The sequence below is a fragment of the Phocoena sinus genome, chromosome 6 (assembly GCF_008692025.1).
Source record: "Phocoena sinus isolate mPhoSin1 chromosome 6, mPhoSin1.pri, whole genome shotgun sequence".
NCBI classification, from domain to species: domain Eukaryota; kingdom Metazoa; phylum Chordata; class Mammalia; order Artiodactyla; family Phocoenidae; genus Phocoena; species Phocoena sinus.
In genome coordinates, this window is record NC_045768.1 from 17,981,477 (window position 1) to 17,996,057 (window position 14,581).

A 14,581-nucleotide genomic window follows, 5' to 3' on the forward strand; every position below is an offset into this window, starting at 1 on the left:
ACTGCCAGTAAGAATGCCTTGCATGAAATAGCTGTTTCCTAAATAGCAAGAAACAAATGGTGGCAGTGTCTTGCAATAACTCTTAAGCACTTTGCAGACGTTGACATGTTGATTTTTTTTTTTTTGCGGTACGCGGGCCTCTCACCGCTGTGGCCTCTCCCGTTGCGGAGCACAGGCTCCGGACGCGCAGGCTCAGCGGCCATGGCTCACGGGCCCAGCTGCTCGGCGGCATGTGGGATCTTCCCGGACCGGGGCACGAACCCGTGTCCCCTGCATCGGCAGGCGGACTCTCAACCACTGCGCCACCAGGGAAGCCCCTGACATGTTGATTTTGAACACTGAAAGCTTCCAGGAGGCAGTTCTCTCTACCTTGCCCCTCTGACTCTGTCTAACACAACGCCTGGCATACGGTATGCACAGACAGCTAGGTTGCCATCCACAGCCTCGAAGTTTTCTTTTTCCTGTTTCTATCTAGGACACAAGGAGCGGTGGGTGGCTCAAACCAACTTAAGAAGAAATTCCCAACTTTTTTCTCGGTGCCAGTTTCCAGGATACCCCACTGAGGATTTTACAGGAACATGGTTACTCAGCCCCACTCTCTATCCCCTGCTCAAAAGTATGGTAAGAATTAAAGTGGGATAAGTGGGGTGGGCGGTGCGGGGGCGGGTGTGAGGCGCTAACATCTCTAAAACTTATCACAAACAAATTCACTTTTAAAATACCCAGACAAGGGCAAGCCTTAGTTTCAGGTCTCAAACCCGCACCGATGTGAGCTCTGCAGTCTCCACATACCGCCTCCCCTTTCAGAAATGCAGGGTGAGTGGGATTAAGTGATACTTGCTGAGCTGTTCTGATTCTCCGCCCTTTTTCCTGCCCCTGACAGCCTCTGCGGGGCTCCATGTGGAGACTGTAGCTGTGGAGTCAACGCAGGGGCTTTGACACCAAACAATGCATCTGTTCACGTTGTGTAAGCGCTGGGGGAAAGAGCCACATGGTTCCAATTTAAATAGATTTACTCTGTAAGCTACCAGCTTCCAAGCCAGTCTTCTGACCTTTACCTTACAGTTTGGCCGTTCTCGCCCTGCACTCCCAGGAGGTCCCTGGGCTCCCATCTGATGACCACCAGGGGGGCTCTGGGAACTCTTTTTGAAAGACAATGGCTCTGGGCTTCTCTGGGCTACGGGGACATTAGGATAAAAACAGCACCCTCCCTCCTTCTGTGCTTATTAAGGTTCTCCTCTGTAGGAAAAGGATAAACTGGAAAACTTGGTTTCCTAGAATGGAAAGAATGTCCCAGGGCTTAGCAAGTGGGCAAATTCGGGAGCCCCAGCTCTGCCATTTATCAGTTGTTTGATCTTGGAAAGTTATGTAACACCCTGAGCCTCAGTTTCCTCCTCTGTCAAGTGGAGGTGACAAAATGATCCACCTCTCAAGACTGTCAAAACCAGGGGACATGTCAGCCACTGGCTCATCCATTCAACACACTTGCCTGGGGCTCTCGCTGAGCAGCAGACGCTGTTCTAGACGCTAGGGCTGCCGTGGAGGAGTCCTGTCACCGTGTGTATTTGAGGAGGGAGGACATGTGCCCGAAAAAAGTAATCGATAAGCTTGTTTTAGATACCGTAAGGGCACTAAACCCAGGTGACATTATAGAGGGTGACTGTTAGGGGAGGGGTGGGCAGGACACCACGCACATAGGGGTCAGGGGAAGCCTCCTCGGGGACACCTGAATGAGGGGTGGGCAGGACACCACGCACATAGGGGTCAGGGGAAGCCTCCTCGGGGACACCCGGATGAGACGAAGGGATTAGCTATACAAAGGTTTGGGGCAGAAGGAATTCCAGGCAGAGTGAAGGGCATGTGCAAAGGTCCAGCACAGGTTGGAGCTCAGCGTGTTTGCAGAGCTGAAAGGTCAAGGCATGAGAAATGCTTTAGCAACTATGACGCTCCATGAGAAGGTGGTCTCTCTCCTCTGGCTCTTTCTACTACGAAGGAAAACAGTCACTGGTCATATGAGTTACCTGACCAAACAGGCCTATGCTCTAATGGGGAGGTCAATGCTTTGGGTCAATGAGACCAGTCAGTTTCCTTCATTGCAGGACTTCTCAGAACCTTGAACGTTCTACTGCACATGGTGGGTTTTCAGGAGGGACTCGTGTGCGCAGCATTTTCCAAGCTCTGATAACCTTTCTTTGCGGCATGTTTCTTAGGACTAGTGTCCTCCAGAACACACCTTAGGGAATGCGGAGTCCCTGCTTTTTCAGCACATTTGTCTAAACCTGGCCTACAGGAACAAGAAGGAAAGGGGAAAAGGAATGAATAGTAACAGGTATCGGCAGCTGTGTTTTACCTTCATTATCTTCTCCGCGTCCTCACCATAACTCCATGAGGTAGTATTATTGTTCCCATTTTTGAGAAGAAGAGATTAAGACTAAGCGAGTTTAAGTTGCTTGTCCAAAGGCACTCGGCGTGGACAGGATTCCAGCACGGATCTGCCTGTCTGTCCCTAAATCCCTGCTCTTCCCTTTGCTGTCCCGTTCGTTAGTTGGAAAGGGTTGTGTGAACACATTGTCCAAAAATGATAAACATTACCCCAAATGCCCCTCCCAAATAACTCCCTGACACAGCTCTGTCATTTCTGAAACACAAAAACAAAAATCAAAACGAGGAAAACAAAACAAAACAAAAGGCTCTGCCTTCATTAAAAAAAAAAGTCGGGGGAGGATTTCATACCAGTGACGGGCTGTCAATAAAAATAACAAAAGAAAGGGAAAAAAGAAGACCTTCCTCAGAAGGGAGGAAAGTGGCTGAGGCCAGTGGGGGAAGGGACACAGGTAAATTTTACCAAAAAAATGCTCACAACCTGGGTGAAGGTGGAAACACCCCCTCTCCCCATGCAGAGATAACCAGATACTTATGAATTTTCTTTTCTTCTTATACATATTTAATTCATTTACTTAGAGACTCAAGTTCCATGTAGAGGTAGGTCCTTAAGTGATCCCACAGTCAGTCCTCCAACTGCTGCCCCCGCGGTCAACTGAAAGGGCCCCCGGTCGTGCATAATGGGGCATAGTAGGTACCCCTCAACTGCGACAGAGAAGGCCAGAGATGAAAGGGCTGGTGACGGCTCCTCTCCTGGCTCTGTCCCCTGACCCACGGCTTAACTTCTGTGGCTGCTTAGCTGCAATCGTGCCATGGGCTGTGGAGATAATAACAGGCAGATTGTTTATAAATCATTCTGAGCTGCTCAGATGGGGACAGCCAGAAGGACAGCGCGCTCAACACCGGAAAACGAAGGGAAAGCTACTCCTGGCACACCAGCTTCGGGATCGCTAGAGAAGCGAGGCTGAGAGAATGATCGAGATAAGACTCGTTTTCCTGCCCAGTAACGAGGCTCCTGCGGGAAGGGACCCTAAAAGGCTCTTCAACCGCGAGCTGGTGATGTGGGGGGTGCAGCCCTGGGAGGCAAAGTCAGCAGCTGCGGGTCTGGCTGACCATCTGAATGGCCAGGTGAGCTGAGAGGGGTGTGGCCAGTGGGCGGCCACCTGCCAGCCAGAGCGGGACCCAGGGCCTGGTGTTTCCAAATCCTCTGATGTGTTTAAGAGGAGGAAGAACTGTGGGCTTTAATACTTACTCTTCTGATAGTTAAATGCTACAAGTAATTAAAGAAGAAGCCGAATGAGGGCCAAACAAACACAAGTTGTTTGTGGCCTAGTCTGGCCTCTGGGACACAGCTGTTTTGACACCTCTGAGGAGAAGGGAAGAGCTTTGACCTGCAAGTCCTGCGAACTGGATTCCAATGCCACTGGGTTCTGCATCCTAACCCACTGGGCGACGCTGGGAAACACCTCCCCCACCTGGACCTTCAGTTTCCCATCCTCAAATGAGGACGCAGAACCAAAGAATCTCTTCCAGCCTCGCAGCTTTCAGGGATCAGGTTAGCGTCAGGACAAAACAATATATGTAATATATAATTTCAGAGCCCCTTGGAATGAGAACACATAGACTTTGATAATCCCAAGATGGCTGCATCTCCATCACTTAACTCAATCTCACTGACTAAATGCTCATCAGTGAGCAGCCATGAAAAATCCTTTTCTCTCCTGGATGTGCCTGGTCCTGGTGGGCAGAGTGTGGCTCTTCGGGGCGGACAAAGTGGGACTGTACCTCCCACTGCCTGGATGGCCGTGACTCGCTCCCTCTGTCCATACCTCACGGGACAGGGGTGACCATGAAGCCAGTGTGGGTCCCTTCCTCTTCCCTCTCATCCCTCCTAGCTCTTGAGAATCACAGACTGTTCGAACTGAAAGGAACCACAGAGAACACGGACCCATCGCCATCGTTATTTCACATGCGGGGAGACTGAAGCCCAGAGAGGAGGAGGGCCTGGAACGTTGAGCCCCAGTTCAGTGCTTTTCCACAGCGGAGCAAAGAACTCAGCACATACTCACTGACGGACTTGCTTCCAAGGTTAGACACTTCTTACTGTTTACTCTGGGCACGGGAACTGCTAATTAACGATTCAGAGAAGCCAGTGCTGGGCTCAGTGAACTAGCGGATGGTCTTGGTGACTGGCTAAGGATGAGAAAGCATTGCAGAGAAGGTCTGATGGATTTGCATTTTCCATCGACATTGCTTCCCTGGGTTCTGAGAATTAACTTACTTTTACAGCCTGGCGAGCCAGGGATGAAAAAGCCCTCTCAGGGTGAAATACAACGAGTGATATTTAAGGAGCTCTTTTGCCTCCGAAGGATTGCCACAGACTTTGCGCAACAGAAGCTAGAGACGGTGGGTGCAAAACAATGTGGCTTTTGCAATCACCTTTTGTGTCCTCTGTGGTAGCAGGGGCGTGGGAAAGGCTGGGGTCCCCCTCCCCACTCCTCTTTCCTCTCCTGCTCCCAGGTGTACAGGTCAGGGCTGAATTGCCTTTCAGAGGGCCTTGCTCGGGGGGAGACCACAGAGACCCCAACTCTTTAAAACAAATGTCAGAGATGATGCGGGACCCTGAACCAGTCCTTCTGCTTGTGAAAACCCAGAGGGTAACATGGAAGTTTGGACACTGGGGATGTACCAGATGAGAGCTCCGAGGCTTCTCCCAGCTCAAATCTAAGAACTTCATGCAGAATTCTGTGCAGAAAAGCACCACCATCACATCAGCAAGTGGTGATGAATACTCTCTATCAGTACATTATCTTTGCACAGTGCTTAATAGTTTGTAAGAGCACTTTTGCCTGCAGTGCACCATTTAATCCTCACGACCACCCTACGGGGTAGATATTATTACCCGGTTTTATTCCAAAACAGGCAACTGAGACTCAGAGAAGTGAAGTGCCTTGTCCAACCAAGGACGACACAGTCAGGAAGGGGCAGATTCAAACCTAGGTAAGAGTATCATTAAAGCTCATATTCTTTCTAGGAAACAGCATCCTCTCTTAGCTCCAAACCAGGTGCATTAACAGATGCCAGATCAAAGGTACTGATGCAGCAATGTCATGCGGCTAAAAGACAGACCCCGAGACCACTGGGAGAATCTCTCAGGAGCTAGGTGTGGGGAAGACACAGAGGTTTACCCAACCCTGAAATATACAGTGCAGTGGGGTGAAGCGAACAGTAGTCCCCCAGCATCCCCCTAAATTTAGGAGGGTTATGACTCTTGCCTGTGCTACTTAGGAAACAGAACATTCCAGTATTTCAGAGCTGAAAGAGAGCTAAACCACCTCTCCTCTCTTCATTCCAAGGAGGATGCTGAGGCCCAGAGAGGGAAAGTGATGTTCCCAGGGTCATCCTGCAGGCCGCCGCCAGCTCTGGGACCGCGAGCCAGGTGAAGGAGGTCTTCCTTCCACGACATGTTCCTGCTGCCCTCCCGCACCCCCGGAATTCAGAGACGCGTGGGCCTCCCGAGCCCAAAGGCAGAGTTGACCAGAGGCCAGAGGATAGGGAAGGGAGAAACACACAGACTTTTTACTGCAACACATATGGCTGCCCGGTTCCAGAACCCCTTCTTCTCCACTTGGCTACAAAATGGCCCAGGGCGAGCCGACCCAGGGTGCCTTACCTCTGCTCGGCAGAGCTGTAGGTCTCCCCTCTCTGGCAGCTGCTCAGGGTGACGGGGTCAAAGTTGTCGAAGGAACGGAGGGCCACCCCCGAGATGGCGACCAAGGGTGAACTGAAGCTCACACGTACCGCCTGGCTGTGGTAGAAGGGCTGGCTGAGGTCGTGGACCACAGGGATAATCAGGGGATTGTTCCTGCAGCTCAGAACATGGAGGCCTGTCAGGGGAAACAGAGGGCCGAGGGGCCAGGCTCATTACTCACGGCCAGTCACGCCCTCCCCAACGGGCCCTTCCCGAAGCCCCCAGACCCTTTCATGTCACTGCACAAAAGCACCATTGGGTGGCCAGTGGGGATTTTGAGTTTGATTGAAAGTTTCTTTGTCTGCCTTTTTCTCTTGGTTCCAAATCTTTCCAATCCCCTTGCCTCACTGCCCCCTAAGCTTTCCCTTCACCTAGGGCTCACAGCTCCTCCCCCTCCCCCAAATGGCCACCCCTTGGCCAAGCACCACTGGCCCTCACTTCCCTCCCACATTGCATGAGGGCTTGCTGGTCTGAGTTGCTAGTTTTCAGGCTGCCTTCCCGGTCTGTCATATAAATGATGGAAATAATTCACAGAAATAAGTCATTCCCGGCGTAAAAAGCCTACTCTCATTTTTAATCTAGGAATCTGGGAGCAGCTCTTGTGAGGTAAGGACCTCTGTACCCACTCTGCAAAGAGGAGACAGAGAATCACGACCAGGAGGTGGCTTTCCAGAGGGAAACAGAAAAGCAAGCCATATGAAGTCCAAGGAAAGTCCAAACTTGCTTCACTCAGAAGCTCTCAGTTCTTTCTAGAAGTCCCCGGGCTTCAAAAAGGAAGTGGGGGGCTTCCCTGGTGGCGCAGTGGTTGAGAGTCCGCCTGCCGATGCAGGGGACACGGGTTGGTGCCCCGGTCCGGGAAGATCCCACATGCCGCGGAGCGGCTGGGCCCGTGAGCCATGGCCGCTGAGCCTGCGCGTCCGGAGCCTGTGCTCCGCAACAGGAGAGGCCACAGCAGTGAGAGGCCCGCATACCGCAAAAAAAGAAAGAAAGAAAGGAAGGGGGGAGGGAGAGGGACGGGAGAAAAGGTACATCAGAAGGGGAGGGAAGGGAATGATGGGGTGGGTTGGAGTTCAGTAAAACTGAAGCTGGCTCCGGTGTTTGACGGACATCAGTGCCATTTCTTTACTATGTGAATCCACCGAAGCCCTAACACTCACTCACTCAGTGCCTGCATCTAAAGAATGGGATGATCCTAACCATGTCCTGGGAGGCCTGCGGGTCCCCTTGTGTGGTCCACTGTCTTAGAGCTGCAGAGCCTCCGCAAGGGGTGCCAGGAAGCTGAGGACACAGGACAGGAGACCCAGCGGGGAGGGACATGTGGACACCCCAGGCATCAGCTAGCAGGGTCTGAGGATCTTCGCTGGAACCTGACTCTTCCCCGCTCCTCTGGAAGTCTCTCCGCAGAGCCCTTTGTGATGCCAGGACCGCTATGAAAATGTTTGCTTCTCACTTAGGGACATTTCCCGGGAATCCAGAGAAATCCAGCAGGGTTTTCTTCTTCTTCCTTATTAAAGGGTCCCCCTCGCCTTGAAAACTAACCAAATAAGTAAACATAAAAACAAAACAAACCCCCTCCTGCTGCCTTGGCTTCTGCTTGACCCCGAAGTGACCCCTCGCATGCTTGCTTCCTATGGGTCTTTGAAGTGAGCTCCCTGTGGAATGGTGCGGGCACAGCTTTGAAGCCTGGACTTCAGCACTGGCTTGGAATTCCAAACTCCTGGCCTGGCTGCCCAGAGGTAGACGGGGCAGGGTGTCTGGGAAGTGTGGGAGGGGGTGATGGGACTTCCTGAGCGCTGGGTGTTGTGCTCTGCACGGGTCACAACATCTCAAGTAATGGCTCGTTTACTATGACGGACACCACGGCTATAGGGTGAAGCACAGCAGGCGATGATTCTGAAAGCCTGGCTCCCCAGCTCTCCTGCTGGCTCCTCCCACGTGACCCGGGCCTCTCGATGCCTCTCTTTGGGTCTCGGGTGATGACACACATAACGGGAAAGAACCTTTACTCAGTCTCCTTCCCAGGGTCTTTTGAGGATCTCACGGGATGCCTGAGGGTAAAGGCGTTGGGTAGAAGGGAGCTATTGAAAGGAGGACTTTGACGTGAACCCCTTATGCCCACACCTGTCAGATTCGGGCTTCTCTGGATACACAAACACATCCTGATTTGAAGGCAACCAGAATGGCAAATAGAGAAGCAAGAAAGAGGAAAGGGGAGGAAAGCGCTCATCCTCAGCCGATGCTTACAACCACGCACAGGCACGTGCGGAAGCAGGTACCGAAAGCACGCCGCACCCGAGGGCAACGCTCACCTAGATCGTGGCTCTGGTCTTTGGTGTCAAGCAGCTGGACGCTGATGGTTTCCTGCTTTTGATCCCCATAATAGGTCCCATCGGTCACCAGGTGGACAATGACAGCCGCGGCAACCATCGGCTGAGAAAAGTACGCCTGAAATGCAGAGGACACAGGAGGCTCACTCACGCAGCCAGGCGTGCGGCGCGGAGGCAGCCACGGGGCGGGGCTTTGAAGGAGAATCTTCCATTACAGGAGCTGGACTACTTATCACGGTCCCATGGTGGGAACAGGTGGGCAGTGAAACCTCAGCGTGAAGAGCACAGGCTCTGAGGTCAGAGATTGCTCTAACGTAGCTTCTGCTCTTTCCAAGCTGTGTGATGTCCACTGGTGGCTGTGCTGCTCTGGGCCCAAGTTCCCTCACCTCCAAGTGATGGATACGTAAATAGCTACATCACAGGATGGCTGGGAGGCTCCAGTAAGATACTGATAATAAGGGGTCTGGCATACATTAAAACCACGCAAAATGGTACTTATCATTATCCATCACTTCTCCACGCTAACTAACCTCTGTACTACGTGCCGAGGAGACAAAGGTAAATAAGATATATGCTCTTGCATTTCTGTGGACGGTGGAGTTCAATGTAGGTCAGTAACACACAAATCAAAACTTGAAACAATCACAATCCACAGTCAGGAAGATGGGCCCACAGACAGCTACGGAATACCATGGCACTTGACAAGAGCCATCCAATAGATGGCCACGCGTGGAGGACCAGAAGGGAAGGGACAGTCCCTTCTCTCTGTGGGGGTCAGCGAAAACTTCAAGGAGAAGGCAGTTTAAAAGGCCTTGAACAATGATGGTCTTCCAGGCAGACAAATGGTATCTAAACTCTTGGCCAAAATAAGACTGACTGAAGGCATCCCATGAGCAACTAAGGGATTCCATTCCAGGAAGCGTCCCGCTGCTAAGTGTTTTCTTCTCTGTCCTTACAATTAACATCCTCAGTGGGTAGACAAAACCACCTTGAGAAAGGGTCACAGGAGGCAGTGCCTCCTGGGGGCCACTGCTGGAGAATCTAAGGCTCTCAAAGCTTTGACTTACCCGGAGCCAGAAAGTGGTCTGAGCCAGCTGGGAGTACGGGTAGCTGATGGTGCAAGGGTACCAGGCATGCTGGGAAATGCCTTCACTGAGATCTATCACCTTGGTTCGACACACCTGGAAAAAGATAAAGGGAAACAAATGTTTTAGAGGGTCTCAGAGGTTGAGTTAAATTCAACGCGACAAAACTTTACTATCCACCTATTTTGTTCTTGACACTGCAGGAAGAAATAGGGATGAACTGACAAGAGTCTATTCCAGGAGCCCACATTCTAATGTAGAAGAGAAAATCGTCAATGTTATTAAGGAAAGGACAGATAACACGTTTTGGTGGTAGAGATGCCAGAGACATTCTCGTGGGGACGAGTCCTGGAAGAGTTGACATTTGAGTTGGGGCTGGAAGAACAGGGTAGCTACGAAAGGAAGGGCATTGCACATGCAGGGAATAGAAGCAAGGGCTCAGAGGAAAGCAGAAGCCCAGAATGATTAGTGACAAGCTGCCTGGTATAACAGAGCTTGGGGAAAGGGCATCAAAGGCAGGCCTGAGGGGCTTGGATCTCACAGACTCTTGAATACCAAGCAGACCACTTTAGAGCAAATCCGTAAATTGTGCTCAGAGCTACATTAATGAGAGAACAAAGACTATGACGATGCGAGCATTTGCTTTCCCCAAAGAAAATCAGCTCTACCATTTGTATAGATTTGCACACACACACACACACACACACACACACACACACACACACACACACACGTTCATTCTCAATGACAGATATATCAAATGGTTTTAAAAGAAACATGAAGCATGTATAGACAAGTAGTATTGTTCAAACTGAGGAGTATCTTGTGTATCCAAACGTCCTTTCATTCCATTGGTTCATTCATTCATTCCAATAACATTTATTGAGTAACTGCCATTTGCCGAGCACTCTGGGACAAGACGGCAGATGGGTCAGATGCTACGGAGCTTAGAGTGACAGTGTGTACAGACATTCATCAAGGAATCACGTATGCATACATTACTATAAATTTTAGACTAGAAAAGAGCTAGGATGGAAAAGGAGAGGAAGAGCCGAGATGTTCTTGAGATTGGTCAGACTTTTTGCAGAAGGTCATCCCACATTAGAGCTTTTCCTCGGACCTCTAATGAGGCTCCTCTGTCCAACCTGCCCCAGGAATTTGGGCCTGTCATTCCATTCCACACCTGCGGGTCTCAGGCTACGGATCTAAAATGTAAGGCCAACCTAAAGAACTCTAAGGTCTTATAAGCTATGAAAAAAAGTGAGATAATCTGATCTCAATCATGTAAAACAAACGTACACAAGTAAAACAAACAAAAAGAAAGGGAAGGGCTTCCCTGGTGGTGCAGTGGTTGAGAGTCCGCCTGCCGATGCAGGGGACGCGGGTTCGTGCCCCGGTCCGGGAAGATCCCACATGCCGCGGAGCGGCTGGGCCCGTGAGCCATGGCCGCTGAGCCTGCGCGTCCGGAGCCTGTGCTCCGCAACGGGAGAGGCCACAACAGTGAGAGGCCCGCGTACCGCAAAAAAAAAAAAAAAAAAAAAAAAAAGGGAAAAAAAAAAAAAAAATATATACAAGGGTCAAGACTATGCATTCCGTATTCATTGCAGCCATGTCTATAGTAGCAAAAGATTAGGGAGAGTTTATATGTTCACCTGTTGAAGAAGGGATGAATAAAATATGATATATTCATATGATAGGATTCTGTAAGCAAAAGAATATTAAGAGGACTGAATGGGATTCAAATGTAGTGATGATCCTAACAATATTTAACACCTGGTTCAGTAGGGACCCTGGCCAAGCAAAACGGAAGCCCTATTTGTGAGTTCATAGATCTCAACATGGGGAGACTGCAAAGGCATAACACTGAGTGACTAAAAAAGAACAAGGTGTAAGTGCGTTATGACGCTCTTTATAAAAATCATGGAAAGCGAGACTATACCCAGGGATTCATATACATGAGTGTAGAAGAATTAAAAATAGCATGGAAAAGTTACACATCAGATTCACTTATCAAAGCCAAGCTGAAACACATGGCTGCACTGTGATCCACAATTGCAAGATGCAATGCTTCTTTTTAAAATAAACTTTCTGTTTTGGAGTAATTTTATATTTACAGGAAACTCGCAAAGGTAATACCAAGAGTTCCATATATGCTTTACCCAATTTCCCTTAAAGTTAACATCTTCAGCTTATTCTTGAAACCTCAAATAGAAGAAGAAAATTTTTTTGTCACCTGGGAAGTTCTGCAATGGTGAGCTGGATTAGAGACTTGGTTCTGGTTCAAACTCCCTCACAATTTGATGTGTGACTGTGGGCTAGTTATCTCCGCTCTGTGGACCTCGGTTTACCTTTCACATCTGAATGTTGGATTGGGTCATAGGTTTTCAAGGTGTTGCCTATAGATTCCTAGGGTTGCTTGGAGGTATCAGTCTGAGGGTCAGGATGTGAGAAGATGTACTTAGCTTCTGCTCCACTGTTTCAACCAGAGTATCTTCATTCAACTGCTTTATATATCAAGCTGCCTTGTAATGTTTCATGAGAGCTTCACTGCTTTAAAAACATTGAAAAGTACTGAAACTTGTTCATCGCCAAAGTTTCCCTCCCCCCTCCCCAAGGTGTCAGTGGGTCCTGGGAATACAGTATTAGTTTCCTGAATGTCACAGGTAACGTCCTAAGGAGAGTAAAAGTGCCAAGAATCAGCCATCTCACTGGCCAGGAATTAGGTGTCGGCTTCGGTTACTCACATCTCTAGAAGCCTAATACCGAGAAGACTACGGGTAAAACAAGCCACTTTAATGGGCTGGAAGACGTTTTTCAAGTTTATTTATTTTTTCTCGAAAACAACCGAGACTGAGCTCATGCAGCTCTGCCAGTAGATTGTGTTACATTCTTACAACAGTGCGAGACTCCGCATAAACTATCTATGGCATTTGAAACCCAGGCCAGCAATCTGACATGTATCGTTTTGGAATTCTTTCCCCTGTGTTCTTAGCTGCCTGTCCCCCAGCAGAGAGTGGTGGAGCACATCTCTGGAGTGCTAGGGCAGGGGGCTTATCTCTGCAACTACGGCATTCACAGTCAGAGAAGGCTCGGACTTGAACAAAGCCCTCTCGCTACTTAAACCTGGTTTCCTCTTATCTTGTCAGCTCCATCAGCACCAGACAGGACTTCAGAGGAACGAGCTGCTGTTATTTTATTCTCCTGGGTTCCTATTTAGTTTTGTGTTTGTTTCAGGCTGGCTGCGATCCTGACCAGGGACAGTCAAAGTAGATCAGAGAGGAACAAACAAATCCAGCTGAACCTTTGCCCAAAGCCCCAGCTGATCTTAAAACCATCTGTGTTCCTGGGGAGGTGCGGGGAGGCTGCAAACACTCACAAGCCCCCAGCTTTTACAGACCTTGCATGAATTTGCTCATTCAGCAGCCATTTATGGAAGACCTATGGCACACCAGGCTCTCTCTGAGAGGAAAAGAGCCTTGCCTTTGGCCAAAAGGATGGTCACACACCTAAGTGTGATCCCCAGGTACCTGATTCTGTGGGGATGCCCTGCTTTCATCCACCCACTTTTTTGCACCTTCTAAAAGAGCAAATCCAATTCCATAAAATATTACTGAGCAGTGTAGACTTTACTGAACATTTTGTGGGGGAACGAGGAGAGTTACATCGCACACCCCATGTGGACTCAAGCTCTCACACCATCACCCCAAGTTCCTCCTCACTCACCATCACCTTCGCCCAGTTTCTTCAGTGACCTTTTCAAGCTCTCCCACTCCTTCTCCCTTCCTAATCTGCACCTCTCTCAAATCCCAGGCAGAGCCGTTCTGTTCTCCCTCCCATTCTCTGACACACAAATCCTTCACATGATGCCAAGGGCTCTACCTTGCCGCCCCCAGCCCCAGAGATGTCACGGGGGTGATAAGAGTAACACTTTTAGCCTCTCTGTCATGCTGCTATGAACAAGATCTGTTCCTTCCCTATACATCACTCACTGGTTTGTGGAATACATCACGGAGGCTCTAGAAACATACTGGCAGCCTCTAGGCTTCAGGTTCTTCTAGAAAGATAAGGAGGGGGTCTCCTCTAGCTGAAACTGATCTTTCTGCACTGCCCACTCCCATGTTCATTGCAGCATTAGTCACAATAGCCAAGATGTGGGAACAACCTAAATGTCATCAATAGATAAATGGATAAACTAAATTTGGTGTATGCATGCAGTGGAATATTATTAAGCCTTTAAAAAGAAGGAACTCCTGCCATATATGACTACACAGACGAATCCTGAGGTTATCCCGCTAAGTGTGACAAGGCAGTCACAGAAGGGCAAATACTGCCTGATTCCACTTACATGCGGTATCTAAAATAGTCAAACCCACCGAATCGAACAGTGGAATGGTAGCTGCCAGGGGCTGTGGGGAGAGGAAAAAAAGGAGTTGCTATTCAACGTATAAATCAACAAAAAGTTTCACTGAAGCAAGATGATCAAATTGTAAAGGTCTGCTGTACAACACTGTACCTATAGTCGATAATATTGTATTGTACACATAAAAACTGAAGAGGGTAGATTTCTTTTCAAGTGTTCTCATCACAATAAAATGAAATAGAACAAATATTGTTTTGAATGACTAAGATGTTGATATTTACTGAATTACTGAATACATTAATAAATAAATGATCCAGTGAAGGGGCAAAAAGAGAAATTCATATAATATTGCTAGGCAAAGAGCAGATGTGGTTGGGCTTGCAAGCACCCTCACTCAGGTCTTTTCAGGGTTGGAGGAGGGATTACCCAGCATCTTCTTGATTACTTCATGGACAGAGAACTCACTTCCATTTACAAAGAGCCCAGTTTACCTTTGGACGGATTCTTCCCAACAGCCAGGGGAATGTGTCTGGCTGCACTTTCTCCTCCTCTTTTCTCTAAGCAGCAACACACTTACACGCTTCCTTATTTTAGAGTTTTAGAGTTAGAAGGACTTAAATAGGTCATCTGCTGAGACCATTCCCTTTTCAGTGGTCAAGGGAGGGCAAGTGTCTTG

The 14,581-nt window shown here is 49.2% G+C and overlaps 1 protein-coding gene across 1 annotated transcript in view; it reads right to left on the reverse strand.

Annotated features, from left to right (window-relative positions):
- The window catches only part of PAPPA (pappalysin 1), a 257,383-nt gene that overhangs the window by 74,629 nt on the left and 168,173 nt on the right, over nucleotides 1-14,581 (reverse strand). Inside the window, exons 11-13 of the mRNA XM_032634984.1 lie at nucleotides 9,528-9,641; nucleotides 8,443-8,578; nucleotides 6,056-6,269 (exon numbers count right to left, since the gene is read on the reverse strand). Coding sequence (XP_032490875.1) covers nucleotides 6,056-6,269; nucleotides 8,443-8,578; nucleotides 9,528-9,641 — 464 coding nt within the window. The remainder of the gene's footprint in view (nucleotides 1-6,055; nucleotides 6,270-8,442; nucleotides 8,579-9,527; nucleotides 9,642-14,581) is intronic.